General features: G+C 43.1%; 1 protein-coding gene across 1 annotated transcript in view; it reads left to right on the top strand.

Annotated features, from left to right (window-relative positions):
* LOC138283473 (inducible T-cell costimulator-like) overlaps window positions 1-23,350 on the top strand; it is a 105,617-nt gene that overhangs the window by 61,887 nt on the left and 20,380 nt on the right. The window contains exons 2-4 of the mRNA XM_069221426.1: window positions 11,595-11,945; window positions 19,698-19,816; window positions 20,571-20,665. Of these exons, the coding sequence (XP_069077527.1) occupies window positions 11,595-11,945; window positions 19,698-19,816; window positions 20,571-20,665 (565 nt within the window). The remainder of the gene's footprint in view (window positions 1-11,594; window positions 11,946-19,697; window positions 19,817-20,570; window positions 20,666-23,350) is intronic.

Below are 23,350 nucleotides of genomic sequence, written 5' to 3'. Positions count from 1 at the left end.
CCTGGTGTAAGGTGTAAGTACTATAGGTACCCAGTACAAACCAGGCCAGCCTCCTTCAAACCACTGTACTATATAGGTTCCTTTTTAAATTTTTCTTTTAATTGGTGACATTGGGTCATCCAGATAACTTGTGTAATGCCCAAATACCATTCTTTCTCGATTTCCCCTGTTGCTGTTTTCCCACTACATTTGATCTTTTATATTTTGATTGAATAAATGCATGAAACATTCCATTTGCATACTACTTTAATATCATTGATTATGGGGGTGGTGTTGCATTTTATTCAAGGGACCCTTGTTTCTTTAAAGTTAGTTTACTGCTCCATTCTAGGACACTCTACTTACTCCATGACACTACGCCACACCAGTCGATGACACATCATTCTCTTTTATGCCATTAACTTTGAGTCATGCTTAATAGTAGTCTCACTAGTGTACAGCATGGCTAAAACAAAGGCGAGACCTATTGGCTTTGCCAATGCTTGTTTATAAGGTATGCACTTCAAGGTGACTTGCAATATCCTTATGTACGCAGGGGGTATTTTACCCCATATAATATATGATCACACCACCAACTTTCCCACAAACCAATTAAAACCTTAGTGCATACCTTCTGTCATTCCAAGCTATTAAAGTAGAGCAGAAGAAAGAAAAATAACATTCAATTTTTGGCTTTAAACAGCTGCATTAATTATGCTCTGTGACCTGATCTGCCTTTTACCTTGGCTGCTAGCTCTGGCAGAAGGCATTGTAATGTCAGAACTCGACTGTAATAACCCTATCATAGTCATTTTCTGATGTCTTTTCTTTATAATCAGTGAATGTCTTTTCTTTATACGCAGTGACTTGGTGCATCACAAACAGCCATTTCTAAAGAAATTAGTGACTGCAGTTTATACACAGATTAGAGAATCCATGTTTATATAGCCTGTAACTCCAAGAGCTTCTTCAGTTGAAATGCTCCTAGTTATGACTGATGGGGAGCTGAGCTTCCCAAGATCACACACAGGAGTAGAAGTGTTAATAGAACTACGGTTTCCGAGCACAGTTTACAACTGTTGTACCTAATCGCTTTTGATATCTCCAGTGCGGTTCCAATTGGCATGAGGCAAAGGGCATGATGGGTATGGGGCGCAAAGGGTATGTTCTTCCTTTTTACCCTCCTACCTTTATTTGCTTGGTGCATGAAGAAATGCAAGGTTAATCAACACGTTATTTTCGCATTTGAGCTAATTACTTTGTGAATGTAATTAAAAATAAAAAATACTTTCAGACTGTGAAAACATGCCTTCCTTTCTCCCTATTTCACTTCCAATATATATGATTGTGTATATTTATCGGAGCCTGCAGTTCGTAAACAACGAGCGATTTATATAGGGTTGATTGAAAGTCCCCAAGGCTGTCCCTGTCCCCCCCAGAAATGTATTGTCTCCTCAGGGGCGAATCCAAGAGTTAAAACAAATAGTCGAGGTGCAAAAAACAAGTCAGGTGGTGAATATGCACTTGCACACAAAATGGAATTAAAACACGTAATGATAACATGGCGATTGTCAGATGGTGAAAGAAAACCATGAGGTGGGTCCAGCCAAGCCTCCTCTGAGCAATGAGGGGTGAAGACGTCCTGCGCAGCACGAGAAGAGTCTGCAGTGAACAGCGCTAACCTCCTCCATCCCCTCCACACAGCAAGGTAGCCTGAGACTGGTATTCCCCCAGACAATCTCCAAGGCATTATAAATATATACCTATCCTAGCAGGTAAGCTGAAGCAAACCTGCCTCCTCTCACTTTCCCAACCCACTATGATCGCGGTCCACCTCACATAGGACGTTTTTGCTGCCAGTAAAGTATGTATTGTCTTGAAATGAAGTTACTGTAACGCAATAATATGAAATCAATATATATTGTAAATAAGACCAGGAGTACATCTGTTTTAAAGCTGTATATTAGAAAAGTAAACCTCAAATATAGGTGGGATACAAACTGTAGATTTTCTACGACGAGACAAAGTTTTCCTTTTGGTGAAAAATAAATAAAATAAAAACACAATTATTGTAATTGCTGTACAATTATACACTAAGTACAATTATATTTGTGAGTTAACAAAAACCTTTGAAGGAGTTCTTTTGGAAACCTTTGTGAATTTGAAAACTTTGTAAACTTGCATCCAAACGTGAAAGTAAACCTATGGCCACATATTTATGACTTTTACACAGTTTTACACATCTTTACGTAGCTTTACCCTTTTCTTTAAGCACGAATCCTATGTATTCATAGCTTGACAATTAAGGGCTGGATGGTAGCTTAAATCAACCAAAGCAAGAAAGTTAAGCTGAAACTAAACCGTGCAAAGCCCCAGCAGGGTCCCGCCCTACTGATTTGTTCATTTCACAAGCAGTCTTGGGGTGTAGTGGTTCTCACTTTGAAGGGCCACACACCAGTCATATACCTAGTATTCTGCTACCCCACACTTGAAGTGCCTGTCTCCTAGACTTCTTCCATACGCCACATGCACACTTCCCCTGCCAGCTGGAATCCGGCACTGTGTACTTGCAACAGAGGGCACCGCTGTTCAGATATTACCAATTACGATGTAAGCCCCTCTCCAGAGGTCTTTACTGTCCCTGAGACCTCCCTGAGAACAGGGGGCAAGCCAACCTGCCCTAAGACAGTTCCTTTCTGGAAGCCATGCAGCAGCAGGCAATCAGCCACAGGCCATTCTTTAATCTGTAAGGGTGCGCGGATCCCTTCCTCAGACAGTTATCCTCCTGGGCACCAACACAGTCCAGATGCAATGGTCCCGCTTATCCGTAGGTGGTACTGTAAGTTGCAGACGCTGAGTAGCCCTATTTATACTCGGTAAATACTTTGAAGTCAGGGGCAGTTCGAAGGGGATTCCTTTGAGCCACAGATGTTTCCCCTAAATTTCCACCCTATCTGCTCTGCGGTCCTGTAATGCAGATCTGTATCTTTATGAGTGCCCGGCTTGGGCTCCAGGAGGCCAAGTGTCACAATCTATACCCCAATCTATCCAACCATGCCCCAAAGTGCAGGGATGTGTTGCTCTGGATGCACAAGCTTTATAGTTGTCACCTGGGGAATGTGCAGATGTGCTTTCTCCCAAGGCTGTTAGAATGAAACCTAATTTTTTTCACAAAGACTTTATCAATCTGCACCCCTTTTTTTCAAAAGGCTACATACACCTCAGTGCCTAACTAGAGTGTGATTTAAGCTGTATTTGGAATTTGTATGCACCACTTGTTTTTGTCTTGAAAAAGCCATATATTTGAGTGTGCGACAAGCAGTATTTCAGTGGTATCTAATCTGTCCCTTACTTGGAATGTAGACTTCGCTAGCTTGGAAATGTGGATTCTGCCTGTCTGTATCCAAAGAGATTCTGAATAGAGGAGCACCTCCTTCCTCCCTTCCACAGGGGCTTGGGCCTGGTGATTGGCTCCCTAGCTCCCAGGCAATCCGAGCCCTCCCCTCATACCTGCAGTGGCGTGAACCCCAAGAGAGCCACCTCCATTTTTTGAGTCCAGCTTTTCCTGCGTCCTAATACAGCCCATTGAGCCAAAGTATTAGAGGCCTGCTAATACCCCAGACTTTCTGTGTATTCTTGTTATGTTTTAAAAAGTGTATTTATACTACCCGTGTCTGTTGATATTAGACTCCCTGTGTTTAAGCAAGCTTGGTGCTTTTAAACTGCTGTTTTTTTTACCCGTGACTGTTTGAAATTTCTTTCCTAGCTTTTTCACAAAGCCTGCATCAAGCTTCCCCTCCCCCCTTTATTTTTTTTCAAAAGGCTGAATACACCTCAGTGCCTAACTGGAGTGTGTTTAGGAGACTGATTAATCTGCTCTGTGATTTAAACTGTATTTGGAAAGTGTATGTGTTAGAAATGGGGTCTTTGGTTGACTGTCAGGTTACCCTCTGTTCAAGCAAGGACCCTCACTCTATGCAGGGTAAAAGAGAATCACCCTCAGCTAACCCCTGCTTACCCCCTTGGTAGCTTGGTAGCGTGGCAGAGCAGTAGGCTTAACTTCAGAGTGCCTGCTGTAAAGTATTTGTGCCAACACACACAGCAACTTAATGCAACTTAATGAAAACACTACAAAATGACACAGCACAGGTTTAGAAAATAGGAAATATTTATCTAAACAAAACAAGACCAAAATGACAAAAATCCACAATACACAAGTCAAGTTATTAATAAAAATGCAAAAAGAGTCTAAGTAGTTTTAAACACACACTAACACTGTTAGCGTGAAACAGTACCTTGGGTGCGTGAAAAATAACCCTGCACGGACAAGTGTGCGTCAAAAAGGGCTTGCGATGCATCGATTCCCCTCACGAGCGGGACCTTGGGTCGTTTCACCTTCCGTCGGGTCAGGCGTGTCGTTTCTTCTCTCCGCAGGAGAGCGATGCGTCGGTCCGGTCAGTGCTCTCAGGTCCAGGCAGGCTTTGTGTTGTTTTTACATGCCCAGCGGTACTTGCGTTGGAAATCTAGCCACACGATGATCTGAAAACCACGCAGCGCCGGTTGCGATCTCCCAGCCTCCGTCAGCGATGCTGCGCATCATTTGTCCAGCTCCTTGCATCGATTCTTCGGTCGCGTTTCCTGTGAGTGTCGATTTTCAGCTGCGGAGCCGGCGGCGTGTCGATTCTTCAGCCGCAGATCAGAATTGTGTTGATTTTTTCCCCACAATTCGCTCTGTGCGTTGATTTGCTCCTCTTAGGCTGCCAGCTTCTCCTTTCAGGGTCCCAGGAACTCGATGGGCACCACAGGGCAGAGTCGGAGTCTCTCCAGAGACTGCAGGACCCGGAAGAGAGAAGACTTTGCTGTCTCTGAGACTTCAAACAACAGGAGGCAAGCTCTAAATCAAGCCCTTGGAGAATTTCTTCTCAAGATGGAAGGCACACAAAGTCCAATCTTTGCCCTCTTACTCTGGCAGAAGCAGCAACTGCAGGATAGCTCCACAAAGCACTGTCACAGGCAGGGCAGCTCTTCATCCTCAGCTCTTCTCCAGGCAGATGTTCCTCTTGTTTCCAGAAGTGTTTCTAAAGTCTGTGGTTTTGGATGCCCTTCTTATACCCAATTTCTCCTTTGAAGTAGGCCTACTTCAAAGTAAAGTCTCTTTTGAATGTGAAATCCTGCCTTGCCCAGGCCAGGCCCCAGACACTCACCAGGGGGTTGGAGACTGCATTGTGTGAGGGCAGGCACAGCCCTTTCAGGTGTGAGTGACCACTTCTCCCCTCCCCCCTAGCACAGATGGCTCATGGGGATATGCAGGCTACACCCCAGCTCCCTTTGTGTCACTGTCTAGTGTGAGGTGCAACCAGCCCAACTGTCAAACTGACCCAGACAGGGAATCCACAAGCAGGCAGAGTCACAGAAATGGTATAAGCAAGAAAATGCTCACTTTCTAAAAGTGGCATTTTCAAACACACAATCTTAAAATCAACTTTACTAAAAGATATATTTTAAAATTGTGAGCTCAGAGACCCCAAACTCCACATGTCCATCCGCTCCCAAAGGGAATCTACACTTTAATCAGATTTAAAGGTAGCCCCCATGTTAACCTGTGAGAGGGTCAGGTCTTGCAATGGTGAAAAACACATTTAGAAATATTTCACTGTCAGGACATATAAAACACCTTACTATATGTCCTACCTTAACCATGCACTGCACCCTGCCCTTGGGAGGACTACCTAGGGCCTACCTTAGGGGTGTCTGTCATGTAAGAAAAGGGAGCGTTTAGGCCTGGCAAGTGGGTACACTTGCCAATTCGAATTTACAGTTAAAACTGCACACACAGACACTGCAGTGGCAGGTCTGAGACATGATTACAGAGCTACTTATGTGGATGGCACAACCAGTGCTGCAGGCCCACTAGTAAAATTTGATTTACTGGCCCTGGCACCTCTTGTGCACTTTAATAGGGACATACTAGTAAACTAAATATGCCAATCATGGGTAAACCAATTACATACACATTTTGTAAAGGAGCACTTGCACTTTAGCACTGGTTAACAGTGGTAAAGTGCCCAGAGTAACAAAAACAGTAAAATCAGAGTCCAGCACACATCTACAACCTGGGGAACGTAGGCAAAAAGTTAAGGGAGACCACGCCAAGGATGAAAAGTCTAACAGTATGCACCACTTGTTTTTGCCTTGAAAAAGCCACATATTTTAGACAAGCAGTAATTCAGTGATTTCTAATCTGTCCCTTACCTGTTAGGTAGACTCTGCTAGCATGGAATTGTGGATTGTGCCTGTCTGTATCCAAGTAGATTCTGAATAGAGGACCACCTCCCTCCATCCTTCCTCAGGGACTTAGGTTTAAGGTAACTTGGCCCTTACATATGTTTCTATTGGTTGTTGCATATGTTGTTGTGATTGGTTGCTGGGGATAGTATTTTTATTGGCTTAAGGAATACGGTTTGTGTTGTGATTGGCAGTAGTGCTGGGGTTCGTACTGGACAAAGGTTTTACTGTTCCTGTTGTGATTGGCTGTCAGGGCTTAGGGTTGTGATTGGCTAATAAGGCCAGGTCTCCCATTGGCTCTGTGGTGTAGGGTTAGAAATCTGATGGGTTAGGGCTAGGGTTTTATTGGCCAATAGGGCTAATTAAGCCTAGGGATCGGGGCGTCTCAGCCTGGGCATTGAGGCTAAGGGCAGAGAGGACAAGGACAGTTACCTGTTTGGGCTTGTTTGGGTCAGGCCTAGAGCCAGAAATAGTGCCCAAATTTCAATTTTTCAGCAACTACCTTACACCCTCCACATCCTCCATCATCCAAACACAATATCAACAAAAGCATCAAACTCATGCACTACAAACAAACCTCATACCGATTTCAATGTCTCCACAACAACCACAAAACTGCACATAACACTCCTATACATATATCCACCACAATTACAATATTAAGACACCTTCATTCCCATACCAAACAGACCCTGTCCGTTACCACTAACACATCCACACATCGCCCACATAACACAAAGCCACATTATACCTAAATTTCATCCATCCAGACAGAAACTCCCGGCTCAAACAAAACATCAGCACTATCCTCATTTGCTCCTAGCAGACCCCTTTTTATCATGCCAACGCCTATATTCAGCCTTCCATCAAACCATCCATCAAAACCCTCCTCATCTTTTTACCAATTACACACAACCATACAATCCTTACACTTTACTCCACCACACATATTACCTCTTTCAGCAATCAAATCTAACACAAACTCTCTTAACTCTTGTCCATCCTCTCCTACACACCTCACACACTTCTCCAAAACACATCACCACTCCCTGTGCTATTCAAACACCACTCACCAGCAGTAACTCAGATGCAAACCCTTCACAGGAAACCACTACATCAATATCTCCTGTCACTACTCCACAAATAAATAAACAGACCACACATAAACACAAACTACAACCTCCTCACTGACACACAACCTGACTTAATATTCAAAACAGAATCATGGTTGGGGGATGTCATGGCCCAAGCGCTGTATGAAGCCATTACTCCAGGCTATCAAACCATCACACAAAACGGTATAGTCAAAACAGGAGGTGGACTAGCTATTATATTCAAACAAGCAATGAATATCAGCAAAACAGAAAACATTTCCATGCAAGGTTGTGAGGCCCTCATCACCAGATGCAACCTGACACCAACTTTCTCCTGTAACTTTCTCCTCCTTTGCATCCTAGATGTAATTTTTGCAAACCCAGAATTAGCTGGCATTCAAAGCATAAAGCCAGTCACGGAATCAGACCTCCATTTGGTAACTTTCCAACATAAAACACCAGATATCAACACATCTTACATACATACATCTGTCAGCCATGGAACAAACTCAATTCTGAAGACTTAGAAACACAACTAACAGCCAACACGGATCTAGACACAATAAATTCTGTTGCAAAACTTTATGAGCGGCTACAGGAAGCTTTCGATATCCTAATACCACTCAACAAAAAAACTAAACAGGACAAAAGTCAACCAACACTTTGGAGAAATACAGAACTAAAAAAGATAAAACAACAAATCAGTAGGCTGCAACGAACTTGGCTCAAAACAAACAACATTCAAGACAAACTTCATCTACACAAACTTAACAGAATATACACATCATCAGTCAAAAAACCTAAAAAGAGGTACTACCCAGACAGAATTAAAAACAGTAAATCTTCAAACAAAGTATTTTATAAAATTCTCAACAAATTTGGAAACCTAAATGCATTGAAGGCACTCATCCCATTACTCAAGAATTCACAGGCAAACTAGCAAATCAATACACAACTAAGGCAGACACATTGGGCTCCTATTGAAAACAAAGGAAAACCACCAGCTCCAACCTGTTTCCTAATATCCCCTTCAAAAGTGAGCCAACCCAACCTCTGCACTCCTTTAAACAAATATCACAAAGTGAATTCATGGACTTGGTCGAAGCAAACAGGCCTTCCGGCAGCTGTTCGGACCCTTGTCCCATTTTCAAAAACATTCTTTTATCTACTTCTGCTGCCACACCAGTAAGAAGAATCATCAATAATTCTTTAACTACAGGAACCTTTCCTGAAGACCTTTGAAAGGGATATGTATGCCTCCCAAGAAGTACAGACCAATTACAAATGGACCTTTCCTGGGCAAACTGATAGAAAGAGTAGCATTCTCTCAGATGTCACAATTCATTGAAGATAACTCCGTACTTTCAGACCACCAAACTGGATTCTGCTCAGGAAGAGGTACTGAATCTGCATTAATCACAATCTGAGATGATCTTAAAAACACAGTCGACTGCAATGGAGTTGCTGCAGTACTTCTCTTGGACCTCTCAGCCGCCTTTGACACTGTTCACACTGGATCACATCCTACCTTCAAAACAGAACAAATGTCATCTATTCTCCCCCTTTCTCAACCAAACCTAGTTCACAAAAGAAAGGGTCCCTCAAGAAACAATCATCTCACCTATGCTTTTCAACAGCTACATGATGTCATTACCAGAATTGATCAATACATTCCAACTCACATGCTACAACTATGCAGATGACACACAAATACTCCTTAAATTGGAATGCCCCAAAGACATTGGAAACTCACAAATCTTCAGTTGCCTTAGGGCCGTTTGATCAGTGGATGACTTGGAGCCATCTCAAGCTGAAAGCTCCAAAAACTGAAATACTCACATGTTACAATTGGAAGAATTATGACCCACTGTGCGCTTGGCCTGATGATCTGGGGCCACCTCCTCAAGTATCTAACAAAGATACAAACTTTGGAATTACCATGGACTCCAAGTTCATAATGAATGCCCAAGTGAACAAATTAGCACGATCAAGCTTCATCACCTTGAAAACTCTGCGAGGCATCTTTCCCCACCTCGGATTTCCACACAAGGTCCAGGCTGCTATCTCTCTCTTATACTATCTAAACTGGATTATGTCAATGGCCCCTACCATAGATCATCTCTGTCTACTAGGAAAAAACTACAACACATTCAGAACTCAGCTGCCAGACTACTACTACATGTAAGGCCACAAGTCCACATCTCCCCTACCTTGACGACACTACAATGGTTACGGGTTGCTAGAAGATCCACCTTCAAGCTGCTTTGTATCACCCAGAGAGCAATACATGGAACAGGAGCACTTTTTATCAGGAATAAAATCACCAAATACATTCAACAAAGAAACCCTCACTCAAGATTGGCACCCGCCTTAAACCATCACCATACAATAAAAAGACGTTGGTGGTACATACTTCTCTGGTCAAATGACCAAACAATGGAATTCATTACCCCTAAATATAAGATCCACGGATAACTATCTTGTCTTCACAGGACTACTCAAGAGTTGGCTTCTTCCTTCACAACCACCAAATCCAAACAGCAATGGACTGAATATACCATTGCTGGTAAACATGTGTAATCTGATTATATATATATATATATATATATATAGAGAGAGAGAGAGAGAGAGATGTGTATTTCTTTAAGAAATATGTATAATTACTATTTCATAATAATAAAATATGTACATACTCTTTAAGCCTGTTTAACAAATGTATATTTACTCACAGTTAAATGTATATATTTGTGTGAGTTTATGTGTGCATATATGTATATACAAGTATGCATACAATGCATGTTTGTAAATATATATATATATATATATATATATATATATATATATATATGTGTGTATTTTATTCAATGCTTAACATGTTCATAGTTCATTGCATAGTTCCTAGATAAGTTGCTAGATAAAATAATTATGAATCCCTGCTTTCATTTTATTTATCACGAGCAAACATTATTCTCAATTATTTTATCAGCAAGCATTTCGCTAATGAAAATTGAGGAAAGATAAAACAATGTCAGAAAAGTGCACAAATAAATTAACCTCAAATACTGCAAATTTTTAAAGTCTGTGTTTATATAACACAACTTTAAATTTCAAAATATTATATGCATTATTATATTCCTTACACATATATTCCCTTACTATGCACTTACGTATCTATTTATTTAATACTTTAGGCCTACTGTACACAAGGGGGTAAACAAAAATAATGATTACTCACTCGTAAGCTTTACTCTCTCTTCCCATCACCCTATACCTCTATCAATCTATCCTCCATCACCACTCTCTGACTCATACCAAACCCATTCTACTACTATGATCTCCAAAATAACCCTGCATAAGCTCTTCCCTCCTCTATCGCTCCTGGCTCACCCCAAACCTCAGTTTACTACTATGATCTCCCAAACAACCCTACAAAATTCTCCCTCACTTATCTCACCTTTGTGCCATCCAAAGTCCCTTCTACTACTTTGATGTCCCTAACCCCTTTCTACAGACTCTTTCCTCCTACATCCCTCCTTTACTTATCCCAAGCCTCATCCTATAACTATGAGCTCCCAATAAACACTTCTGGATTCTTCCCTCCTCTATTCCTCCAGTATTCTGTTCGAACCTACTAACAAACTCACGTTTCCTCTGCTCAAATCAACTCATACTAATACTAATACTGTGCTCATATTTCCCTATACTAATCCATCACAAATACTTTTAGGTTCCAGAATAGCATGCTACTTGCTGAAAAGAGCTTGGATGCCTTGACAGGGGTGGTAAGCGCGATATAAAGACAATTACAGTTACAAAGGGCTGTATTTTAAGGCGAAAAGTGAGATACAACAGAATTGAGATATCTCAGAAAGAAGCAGAGATTAATGAATTTCAGCAAATGTGCATGCATCGGTGCAGGTGTGGTAGTTAAGGAAATGTGATGTTGAATTCTTGCAAAATTAAACGTATGTTATACACAACACATTAGAAGGAAACAATTTGTGAAGTCTATCGACATTTCTGAATTTCAAAGTTTGAGAAACTGCAAAAAAAAATTGGGAACGTGATAAAAGTGAACAAAAAGGAATTGTATACAATACACGATAAAACTCATAAAGAAAACAAATACACAAAATACAGTCACCCAGTTCTGTCTTGTTTGTAAGGAGCTGTGTACGAACTTGGGTGGCGCTCTATGCTTTCAAGTCAAACTAAATTTTGTTGATCTTTTTTCAGCGCAACATGAAGCATCCAGTCCACCTGTGCTGGTTGCTTTTCGCAATGGAGAGCTCCACCTGCCTTGCAGACCCGTTCCTGACATGATGGATGCAAAGTTCAAATTGACTCTTCTCAAGGAGAATCATCAGGAGCCTGTCTGTACTGGCTCCTGGGCAACGAACAAAGCAGAGATCTATCCTGGTCAGGCTGGGCCTCACTGTGAAGTGCACCGGTACAACAACAGTGTATCTTTCACTCTCACCAAGCTGGATAGTCACGATACCAATTATTATATCTGCCACATTGAGATTTTTTACCCACCTCCTTATGTAAATAAAAACCGAAGCAAAACCTTTGTGTATGTACATGGTAAGTAAGGAAGCGAGCTTAAGGGGTAGGGACAGTACAGTGTTTTGCTGAAATATTTGCATAGTGCACTATAATATAGACTTGTTCTTGAAGCTCTAAATTGGGATGGGCGGGGTGGGAGGTGGGTGGGTAAGTGGATTTTCCATTTGTTGTGCATACTTTGTAGAATGTGAGTTGATGGTCTGGCCTATGTTAGAAGCATGGAGTGTTAGGGAAGAGGTTTGGAGCAGTGCTACCATCAAGTTGGAGCTCTGCACTTATGTTTCAACTGAGGATGAACAGTATGAGGGATGTAGCTTCTCTCCTGTGGAAACATACCATCCATTTCTTGTTCAACATGGTGCTGCGTGGAAAGTCATTTGTCTGGAACGGCAAAGTCTTTACAGATGGATGTGGATGCACTGGATATTTATTGTTTATTAATGGATGTTCCAGAACATGGTCGTCTATACCGAGAACGATGTTCCACCAATGCAAAACTTTCTGAATCAATGGAATGGACTGGTGTGGAAAAGATTGACCCAGTGTCATGGGTGGGCTGGTGCACAGTGCAAAGAGCCTTCAGCGATGTGTACTTGGACACAATGTCAGTAGAGAGTTTGTAAGGGGTTATGGTCATGAATGCAGATGTCCAAAAACTTTCCCACAGGCTCCTTCTGGATTTGCTGGAGTCTGCAGAGAAGGGACTGAGGCCCATATTTATACTTTTTCACACAAACCAGCACCAGTGCTGGTTTGCCTCAAAAATTTTACAGCCGGCTAACGCCATTCCTACACACCATGCGGGCTCCTTATTTAAGGATTGACATTAGCCGGCGCTGCGGGCTGGTCAGAGTGAAAACAAATGACTCAAATCAGGCAGCGCTGGCGTAGGGGAAAATGGGGGTTGTGCGTCAAAAAATGGTGCAAGTCAGGTTTGAGTCAAAAATCATTTCTCAAACCGGACTTGCGTCATTTTTTGGCACACACCCTCATTGAAATGACTTCTGTCCTCTGGGCATGGCCATTGGGCACAGTGGCATGTGGGGGGGGGGCAAAAATAGCCCCCCCATGCCACGTAAAAAAAAATAATAATACTTACCTGAACTTACCTGTACTTACCTGGGATGGTTCCCCCCATCCATGGGTGTCCTCCAGGGGTGGCCGAGGGTGGCAGGGGGTGTCCCTGGGGGCAGGGAAGGGCACCTGTGGACTGCTACCATGGTCAGAGACCATGGAAGTGAGCCCACAGGTCCCTTAACGCCTGCCCTCACCCAGGCATTAAAATACGGTGCACATCAGGCTGGGCGCCATTTTTTAAGGCCTGCCTCCTCCTGTGCTTCAAAATGACACGGGAGTATAAATAAGGCGCACAGGCCTTAAAGTCATTTTTTGGGCCGGAACGCCTACCTTGCATGTCTTTACGCATCCCGCATCCAGGAAATGATGCACATGGAGGAATTTTGACGTCTGCGGGGTCGGGCGTCAAAGTATAAATATGGGGCAAGGTTTGCGCTGAATGTGCGTCAAAATGTTTGACGCACATTCAGCGCAAACAGAGTATAAATATGCCCCTGAGGGTCTTCAAGATACAGTCAGTTGTACAGTCTAGGTGGGAGTGAACCAAGGAGATAGTAGTCTGCATCTTGTATGGGAAACCAAGGTATGGAAAGATGCAGTGTGCTCTTATACACTTTACAAAATAAATAATAGGTATAGCAATTCCATAACAACTACACTATTTTTATGAACCCATTCTAATGTGGACAATTCCCACCCCTAACGAACAGGGCTTTCAATGAGAGTAGTGACTGAGTGAGAGCCTTTTTATATGTGTTCCTGCCTTTTCCTGGGGAAAGTTTTATTAAAAATGGATGTTGCCTAGATGCATTTGATGCACTGCGATGATGCAAGGTTGATTTTTTATTGGCGACTCTTGTCCAACAATGGGCCACAGAAATGTAAGGAGCATATGACATGAGTGTGTGAGTCCAACAGGTGATTTTCTGTTTTTGATAGCAATCTGGTGAGGAGATGCAGGGTGAGAGGGTGAGGAGACTGGTTCTATGAGATTGTCACAGTTCAAATTCCCTTGCAAAGTAATGCATAAGATCTTCAGGAATCAAGATTCCCAGAACCACAAGTGCGCACCATCAGCAATTCCTAATAGAATCCTAAAAAATGCAAGCTTCTTCTTCTATGGTGGTCATCCAAATCAGCAATGTCCCTTTGTACAGCAGCAGTTTTTGCCTTAGATAAGGCCATTGCTTTCCTCATGTTCTAGGCTCAGTCTTAAAAATTACCTATTTTTTTCTCTGTTGCATAAATCCATCAAGTAAGCTGCCGAATATCAGTGTGGATACCTACCATTATACCATTATTCGTTTTGAAACTCTGTGTGAGGTCCTATGCCACAGAGAGCTTTTAAGGAATGCGGCCATCGTGATATTAATATCTATGTTTCCTTTCAACAGTAAATCTGGGTTGCGTGAGTTAACTTTGGTCCCTTAAAAACCTTAATGTTGTTCTCTCGCTGTCATTTCAGAGCATCTTCTTTGTTTTGACTCAAATAGAACTTTACAATCTGCACTGGAGAACAAAGGCCCGATCTACCTTGAACAAGTATGCTCTGCACATACTAGAAGAGCGATTCTGGATGAATAGTCTCTAGGCAGATAGTTCCTCAGAGTATGCTTCATAACGCCTGTAAGTGAAACAGGGCCAACTACTCAGCATGTTGCAGTCTCTGTGCAAAGTCAGCAGAGTAATAAAACTGAGTTTCGGCTGGAATATACTGCTACAGACCCCACTGTGGCTGCTGGTTAGGCCTCTTTGCATGCTGCACACGTGGGCTGCCTGCAAAATTGAAGTTGTCATCCATTTCCCAAGCGCAAACAGCTGGTCTTCAAAAAGGCTTGAAATTTTGAATTTCAGGTGTTGGTAGTCATAAGGGCTTCATGATGTGGTTTTTGGTTAGCACAACACGCCTACATCGGAAAAGATTGTAATGGATGTAATGCACACGTCCCAGGCCGCTATTTCCTTTCTGGCTATGCTGCACGCTCCACCCAGTCAAATGGCATTTAATTAAAACAATTAGTGCGTTTCTAGACATATTTCAGTGGGTTATATCCTTTCCAGTTCTTGGAATCAGCAAGCACGTTTTTTATTTGTTCCCTTTCTCAGCCTCCACCTTATTTTATCGAAAGCCCACTCCCACATCTCCAGGCTCTTTCCATAACAGAAGGCCTTGCTCTAGGAAGCAAGGAGGCCCATCGCTTTCCGTGATGGCACCTGAGAGCCATTAACTTGACTGGAGTGCTCCTGCATGGAACCAGTGCCTGATGCGGCTTACTCGAGAGTCAAATCTGACAAAAAACTAACCACGCCTGCTGAAGTTTCTGTGGTAATATCAATCAGTTGGTTTGACTTGAGCCATCTTTGAAAGATTATGCTCTTTCTTAATGAGAACAAGAAAGGGCCAGTAATGCGAGTTATTACAGGCTCATTCCTAGACTATTAAATTACCTCAATGTCTTGTTCAATGACTGTAACTTATTCCGAATTTAGGCACCACTCTGGAGACAGGCTCTCCTTTGTTTGCCCGCGCAAAACCACTTTTGAAAATACTTTATTGACTAACGATCGAAAACAGGGTTACCTTTAAAGTACACTGTATAGTGTACTCCAACATGGCATCATGGTACCACTATTTAATAACGTCAAACCCAGTAGATTGTCTAAAATTCAAAAGGAAAAAAAAACATGTAAGAGATCTCTCATTTGCAAGTGACTCCCCAAATCACTACACTCGCAAGTACTGGCAGTTTATCAACATGCTTTTCATTATTAGGCGCTGTTCTACTACAAATGATGAGAGTAAGGCCTACCATCATTTTTATCAAAAACTCAGTGAAACAAATGGCTGAGTGGGCCCAAATGCATATGTATTTTGATCACACACTTCTAGACCAGTAATCTAAGACCTTGCGTAAATTACTGAATTATTAACAGATAGCTACAAAAATCCGAATTTTTATGTATATGTGAATACGCTACCAGTAGGCTTGAAGTCGGAGAAAAGTCTGTCAGCATCCCTCTAGCAAGTGGTCCAACACCTTACCCCAACCAAAACTCTGATATATTTTACTAGAGAGCTGCCATTGGCGTAGTACCCTGCACTTAAGCAGCTTAAGCGGGGGCTATCATTTGGACCAGTGGACGGGGAAGTAGGTCCCAGTAAAACGTAAATTACTCCTTTGTGGCCTCTTCAGTATGCATGCAAATTGCTAATAAGTGGACAGGGAATACCATGATAGAGGGATGTGGGCTGTGGGCTGATATCCAGAGGAAAGGAAAGAGAGAAAGAAAAATAACCGAATAATGAACACAGAGGACAACATAGAGGGAGAAACAAAAAAAATGTGCATGAGAGCGAAAGGTAAGGAAAAGAGATGAGAGATAAAAGATGGGTAGAGAGTAAAGAAAGAAGAGGAGGAAAAGAGAAGGATGAAAGGAAGATAAGTGACAGAAAAAATAGAAAGGGTGAAACATAAGATAAAAGCCTAAAAGAATGAATGGATGGAAGAGTGAAATAATAGGGTGAAAGAGTGAATGGATAGAGTGAAAACGTTAACAAATGGATAAATGGAAGGGTGAATTGGTTGATGAAAGAGAGAAAGGACTGAGAGGTGAAAGAGTAAATGAATTGAAGGATAAAGGATGGACAATGGGTAAGTGTGAAAGGGTATATGAAAGGGTGAATGGATGGGTCGTTGAATAAACAACAGGTGAATTGATTTATAGATAAATGGGTGAAAGTATTGATGGATGAATGGATGAAAGGGTAAAAGGAACCCTCCTGTGTAGGGCCAGATTTGCTTGCTTTGCGTGCTGGGTGTAGTGGTTCCCAACCTTTTGACGTCTGTGGACCCCCCAGTTTATCATTACAGGAACCCGCGGGACCCCCACTGAATCATTATCGGAATACGGGGACCCCTCAGCTGAGTCATTACTGAAAGCTGGGGACCAAATCTGTTAATATTATTACATTTTCTAAGCAGTTGCGAAGACCCTGGGGAGGCTTCACAGACCCCAGACATCCCCAGACGAAAGGTTGGGAACCACTGGTGTGGAGCTTTGGTTCAAGTGAGAAATATTTTAATTTCCTGGCTACTCCATTGAGAGCTGCTGTACAATGTAATACTGAATGGTACAGAAAGTGGGGAAAAAATGGTGAAATCAAGCACATTTTTATTTAGTAAATCTGCATTATTTTAGCGAGCTCACGTTAGTTGAGGCTTGGCAAGCATGTCTTTTTGCTTACTCTAGCGCAAAAAACAGATTATATTAAAGTGTGTTGTATATAGCATTACCAGAAATATATTTAAAAAATGTTGCATACGTCAGTAGAATGTATGGACATGGGCTGCCAGTGTTTTCAGACAATTCAGACAAGCAGCATTTGGTTACAGCATGACATGGCTCCTCGTGACAGGTTTGCCATGTGTATCTAATGAAAGTAACGCTATTTGTAGAGCGCAAACCTGGCTGGGGGACAATAGAACTTGTGGTGTGCGCCCCAAGAGAAGAATCAGTTGTTTAAAAGAAGCAGAATATTCATAGAAGGTAGTTTTAATGGGTGAAGAAGTAATCATCTCTAGGTTTGTAAACTGTTTTTCAATGGTAAAAGGGTTGGAATCGCTCTGATATTGACAGGGATGTTGATCCAAAATAGGCACATAGATGGGAAAGTCATGTATTATGGTTTTATGTATTTTTTGCAGTTTTTTTTATTTTAGTAGTATTTTGGCTTCTAGTGTAGTGCTGTCCATGTGAACTAGTAATTCTCTTAGCTGGGTATGCTAAACTGCTGGTTCTGCTGGCCTCATGTGACAGTTCAATCAATCAATTAATCATATAATTTCTTAAGCGCACTATTCACCCAGTAGGGTCTCAAGGCGCTGGGGGGGGTGCTGTTACTGCTTGAAAAGCCATGTTTTAAGGTGTTTTCTGAAGGTTAGGAGGTCCTGGGTCTTGCGTAAGTTGGTGGGAAGGGAGTTCCAGGTCTTGGTGGCGAGGTGGGAGAAGGATCTGCTGCCGGAGGTGGTGCGTTGGATGCGGGGGCCTGTAGCGAGGGCGAGGGCGAGGTCAGCGGAGCGGAGCTGTCTAGTTGGAATGTGGAAGTTTACCCGTTCATTGAGGTAGGCCAGTCCAGTGTCGTGGAGGGCTTTGTGAGCGTGGACGAGGACTCTGAAAATGATCCTTTTGTTGATGGCAGCCAGTGTAGGGATCTGAGGTGGGTGGATTTGTGTTTGTGGCGAGGGAGGTTGAGGATGAGACGTGCAGCTGCGTTCTGGATTCGCTAGAGTTTTCTTTGAAGCTTGGCTGTGGTCCCTGCGTAGAGGGCGTTGCCGTAGTCCAGTCTGCTGTTAATGAGGGCGTGGGTGACTGTTTTTCCTTTTTCTAAAGGAATCCATTTGAAAGTCTTGCGTAGCATGCGAAGGGTGTTAAGGAAGGAGGATGATATGGCGTTGATTTTCTGGGTCATGGAGAGGGATGAGTCCAGTACGTTGCCAACGTTGTGTGCGTGGGTGGTGGGTGTTGGGGGTGGTCCGAGGGTGGTGGGCCACCAGGAGTCGTTCCATGCTGTCTTGTTGGGGCCGAAGATGATGATCTCTGTTTTGTTTGAGTTCAATTTGAGGTGGCTTGTTGTCATCCATTTGGCAATGTCGAGGAGTCCGGCGTGCAGGTTAATCTTGGCGGTGGCTGGGTTCCTGGTGAAGGAGATAATGAGCTGGGTGTCGTCAGCGTATGAAATTATGGTGATGCCGTGGGGGCGGAGGATGTTGGCGAGAGGAGCCATGTAGATGGTGAAGAGGATGGGGCTGAGGGAGGATCCTTGGGTGACCCCTATAGATGATCTTGGTGGGTGTAGACCGGTAAGGAGGGAGGCGCACTCTTTGGGTTCTTTCGGAGAGAAAGGTGAGCCAGTCCAGGGCCTTGTGGCAAATTCCAGCATCGAAAAGGCGTGCGCGGAGGGTTTGGTGGCATACAGTGTCAAAAGCTGCAGAAAGGTCTAGGAGGATGAAGGCCACGGTCTCGCCCTTGTCCACTCTGGTCCTGATGTTGTCTGTGCAGGCGATGAGGGAGGTCTCAGTGCTATGGTTCTTGCAGAATCCAGGCCTGGAGGCGTTGAGTATGTTGTTTTCTTCTAGGAAGTGAGACAGTTGTGCGTTTACTATCTTCTCGGCGACCTTTGCGGGAGAGGGGAGAAGAGAAATGGGTCAGTAGTTTGTGAGGTCTTCTGGGTCTGCTTTGGCTTTTTTGAGAAGAGCGCTGACTTCGGCGTGCTTCCAAATATCTGGGAAGGTTGCGGTGTCGAAGGAACTGTTGACGACGGCACGTAGCTAGGGAGCGATGATTTGGCTGGCCTTGTTGAAAATGTGGTGGGGGCAAAGGTCTGTTGGGGAGCCTGAGTGGATGGAGTTCATGATTTTGCTGATTTCTTCGTCGTTGGAGGGGGTCCAGGTGTTTAGTCGGTTGGTGCGGCAGGGTGTTGTGGTGTTGGTTGTGTCAGTGGTGGTGATGGTGGGTGCTGATGATGTGAAGCTGTTTTGTTTTGATTTTGAGGATGATGCTAGAAGGGGGCAGTACATCAGTGAGACTTATAATAGCTAATTTTCTGCTATATTAATAGAGAGAACATGCATATAGAGTTAGTCCAACGCAACCCCGCTGAGTTTTAACAAGAACTGTCTTTTGTCTTTTCAGATAAAGAGTTGCAGAGATGTGAAAGTGGACCAGCTCTGCCTATCTGGCCACTCTTCGGACTAGCTGTGGCATTACTGCTTTGTTCGGTTTTCATCGTAGCTCTGTGCCTACACATGAAGGTGAGTTATTTCCAAGGATAGAGATACTTTATAGATGTACGTAAGTGTATGCAATGTTACCACGTTATTGTATAGCATGGATTGCCTGCATGAGGCCACCATATGTTACTTTTTGCTCTTCCCTGGTTTTCCTTACCATACACCTCTTCTTCACTCCAGAGCCACATCTCCAATGGAATATACTCATTTTCTCCACTTCGGATGTGTAAATGTGTCGCCATATCTTCCACCACCGGGCTCTCTTCCTGACCTTACAGATTTCCCTCCTTGCATCTCTATATATACAATTCCTTATGTAGGACATGTTAATAGTGAAAAATGTTAATAGTATTTCTTTGCACGGTCCAGAGAACATGTTACGTTTTTGGAGATGTTGTCTCTAGAACTGTTCACAACCGTCTAGATGAGGTCCTCTCAACCAGTTATACAGCTGTAACATAACATAAATCCCAGATAGATTAAATGCACCCCACGTGCAGCTGAGCTTCCCGCTTCCTCTCATTGTGGCCTAGTGGTGCCAGCAACTTTAGGAACCATTTAAGTGATTGGATAAAAATACTCTCAGATTTCTCTCATCTGTGATGACCTCCGCAACCTAGGGGGCAGCTACTGGGTGGAGGGTGGAAAACAAAAATTCAATGAGAGGGGAAATGGTACGGAAATGGGAAAAAGAAAGAGGAGCGGGCATGAGACACAGAGGGAAGGGAGCAAAAAGTATAAGAAACCTCATTCTTTTTTTCCCTCTTTTATACAGAGTAGAAAGTATGCTCCGGCCTCCCTCCAGCCCAGCAGTGAATACATGGTCATGGCGGCCGTCAATGCTGCTAGAAACAAGGCAAATTCAACGAGGTTTGTATGAAATAACTTGTTGGAACCTCACCTTCTAGTTTTTTCGTGTTTACATACTTTATTATCATTTCGCCTGCACAAAAACAACCCCAGCGACGTAGGACTAGATAAAATGAAGACTTGAGGCCCCTCAAACAATTAGACCCGTTTAAAGATGCTATAAATAGGCAGCAGGATTTCAGTAGGCGTGGCTTGCCTCAGACCCAACAAAATATGCATCACAATAAGTAAACATAACTGAAAAGTACCAACCCTCACATAACATGCTTTTGCAAATAAGCAATTAGTTTTAGATAACAGACCAAACTTCTTCTTGCTCGAGGTGCTCTTGCTGAATGAAGTCTTTGTCACAGTACCGACCATTAAACAGTCCATGCAGCGTGTGCAGCAAAACGGATGATTTCATATCTTCGCTCACATCATGTCATAGCGTTTTGAAAGGTAGTGAGATGCCCTTTCTGTAGACTATCCCATTACGAAGCATGCCACCATTTTGAATGCCATTTGAAGGAGCCTAGATCCTGCTAAAAACTGCCATTTTCGTAGAGTGTGTACATGTCCTGATGACACCATTTTCAAGCCTATGTTCTCTCCCAAATAACCATTTTGAAAGAGTCTACACTGTCATTCAAATAAAATGGGGGAATTCACATCTTATAGCTCCTATGCATTTTTCTTGGAGTCAGTAGCCGACCCAACACTATTGCCCTAAATGTAGTGTGTTGCGCTGAATGCCTTTGTTATTGAGTAGAACATAGAATTAATCTGACTTTTGCGGTGGGTTAGAGAAGTTGCCATACCTCAAGTGTACATGAACAAGGGCCCGAATTTCTCTTGTCCCTACCCCAATCATCCAGGAATTCTAGCATAAAACCGAAGAACACTGGTTTACTTCCCACATTTTAGAGTTGCTTGGATGGGAGTCCATACAGATCTTCCCTTTTAGTCCATGATGTAACACTCCACTACAGATGTCTAGGAATATTACCCGTGAGAGCCCCCTTTTACTTTCCACAATCCGGAGGTCCCATAATGGTGATCCATGTATGAAGCTGTCAGCAATTAGCCAGATACAAAACTAGGGGCCAGATGTACCAAAGGATTTTACCCATTCTGTGTCTATGGGAAAAAGCTTTCGTACATAAGGCCCTAGGTTCATTTTGCACAAGAACCGTTACTTCAAGGTGCTTCTTCTAAACAGGAGATAGTTAGTTCTGGCAGAACAAAGACACAGTGTTAGGTCTGTCTTGGGCTTCCTCCTGATGTTATCTGTAGTCTACTTCTTGTGAGGTCGATAAGCCAGTTTCCAGGCTCAATCCACTCCTTATGTCCCATTCTAGGAGCTTACCTGCACATTCCTTCAAAGCATCTAAGCTAGCATTAAGCACATTCGTGAGATAAGTGACAGAACTTTTTTTCAACGTGCAGCTTAGGCTTGGAAAATAGTGATTAATCAAACCATCATCACTTTGATGACAAGGTTGAAACACATGGATGAATATAGTCCAAAGCCCACGGTTGCTTTCCTCCTAGCTCCTGAGCATACATGACTAAAGGCTAAACATGTTTTCACCAGGCACCTGAACAGAAAAGTTTCAAAGCGCAGGGGGAACGGATATGTTTTCCACCACAGATGCAGTGGATGGGGGATACAGGCTTAATTAAACATGAAGTCCACTGAGCAAATGAAGTGCAAAGGTTGTGTTTTAAAAAGCATGTGTAGGAAATTGAGTTACTGGTTGAAGGGGGTGAAAACCTAATCAAGCTGCATAAACAATTAATTTGAGGGTGGAACATAAGCAAACCACAAATTAACCTGTGCTGAACTCTGTGGTAGCTTTGCACAAAGCAGTCAGACTTAACTTAGAGGTAATGTGTAAAGTATTCATGAAGCACACAATAGTAATAAAGTGAAAACATGGCACAAGAAAAATCGCACACCAATTTAGAAAAAATAGAATAAAATTTAATAAATTATTTGACACCAAAATGACAACAATCTATTCAGTAGAACCAGAGGTGTGCCATTTTCAAGGCTTTGTGAAAGTCAAGTGCTAAGAAGAAAAAAGCACCAACCTTGGTTATCTGGTTGCAGGAGACCGAGGCAAAGTCAGGCAGACCAGGATGGAGTGTGGGCCTGAGGATTCAGGACCGAGCTCAGTTTGCTGAGAAAGTACCTTGTAGTCCTGAGCATCAAGATGTGAAGTTGTGACGTTAAGATGCATGGACCGGCATTGAAAGGTCACCCACAAGAAGCTGTGATGCGAGGTCCCATGTTGAGATGCGTCGCACAGCAGTGGAGTCGATGACCATTGATGATGAGGTGTAGTATGAGGTCCTGCGTGGTCCTCAAGTAAGTCAGTGGGACTTTTGTAGACTGTGGTGCATTGGCGCAGGGGACGAGATGCGTCGTGCTGGGCCAGTGGCTGCAATGGCAGTAAAGAAGCCACCAGTGCTTGTGAGGACTTGCTCTGAGATTCTTTGGTGTCAAGGATGAGCAGTGGTGCTCTAGGCCGTAGTCAATGACGGGCTGCGTCGTGCTGCATTGAGATGCGTGGAGATGCCTGGACGTCGAAGAAGCCTGTTATGTCCCTCTGGATTTGAACAAGATACCAGCCAACTGACTCATGGAGATTTGCTGGAGTTCTGGGTCCACACAGGCAGGCTGGATTCAACAGGGTAGCT

Source organism: Pleurodeles waltl, chromosome 3_1 (genome assembly GCF_031143425.1).
Source record: "Pleurodeles waltl isolate 20211129_DDA chromosome 3_1, aPleWal1.hap1.20221129, whole genome shotgun sequence".
Taxonomy (NCBI): domain Eukaryota; kingdom Metazoa; phylum Chordata; class Amphibia; order Caudata; family Salamandridae; genus Pleurodeles; species Pleurodeles waltl.
The sequence above is the reverse complement of the archived record's forward strand: the minus strand, read 5'-3'. Positions and strand labels throughout refer to the sequence as shown.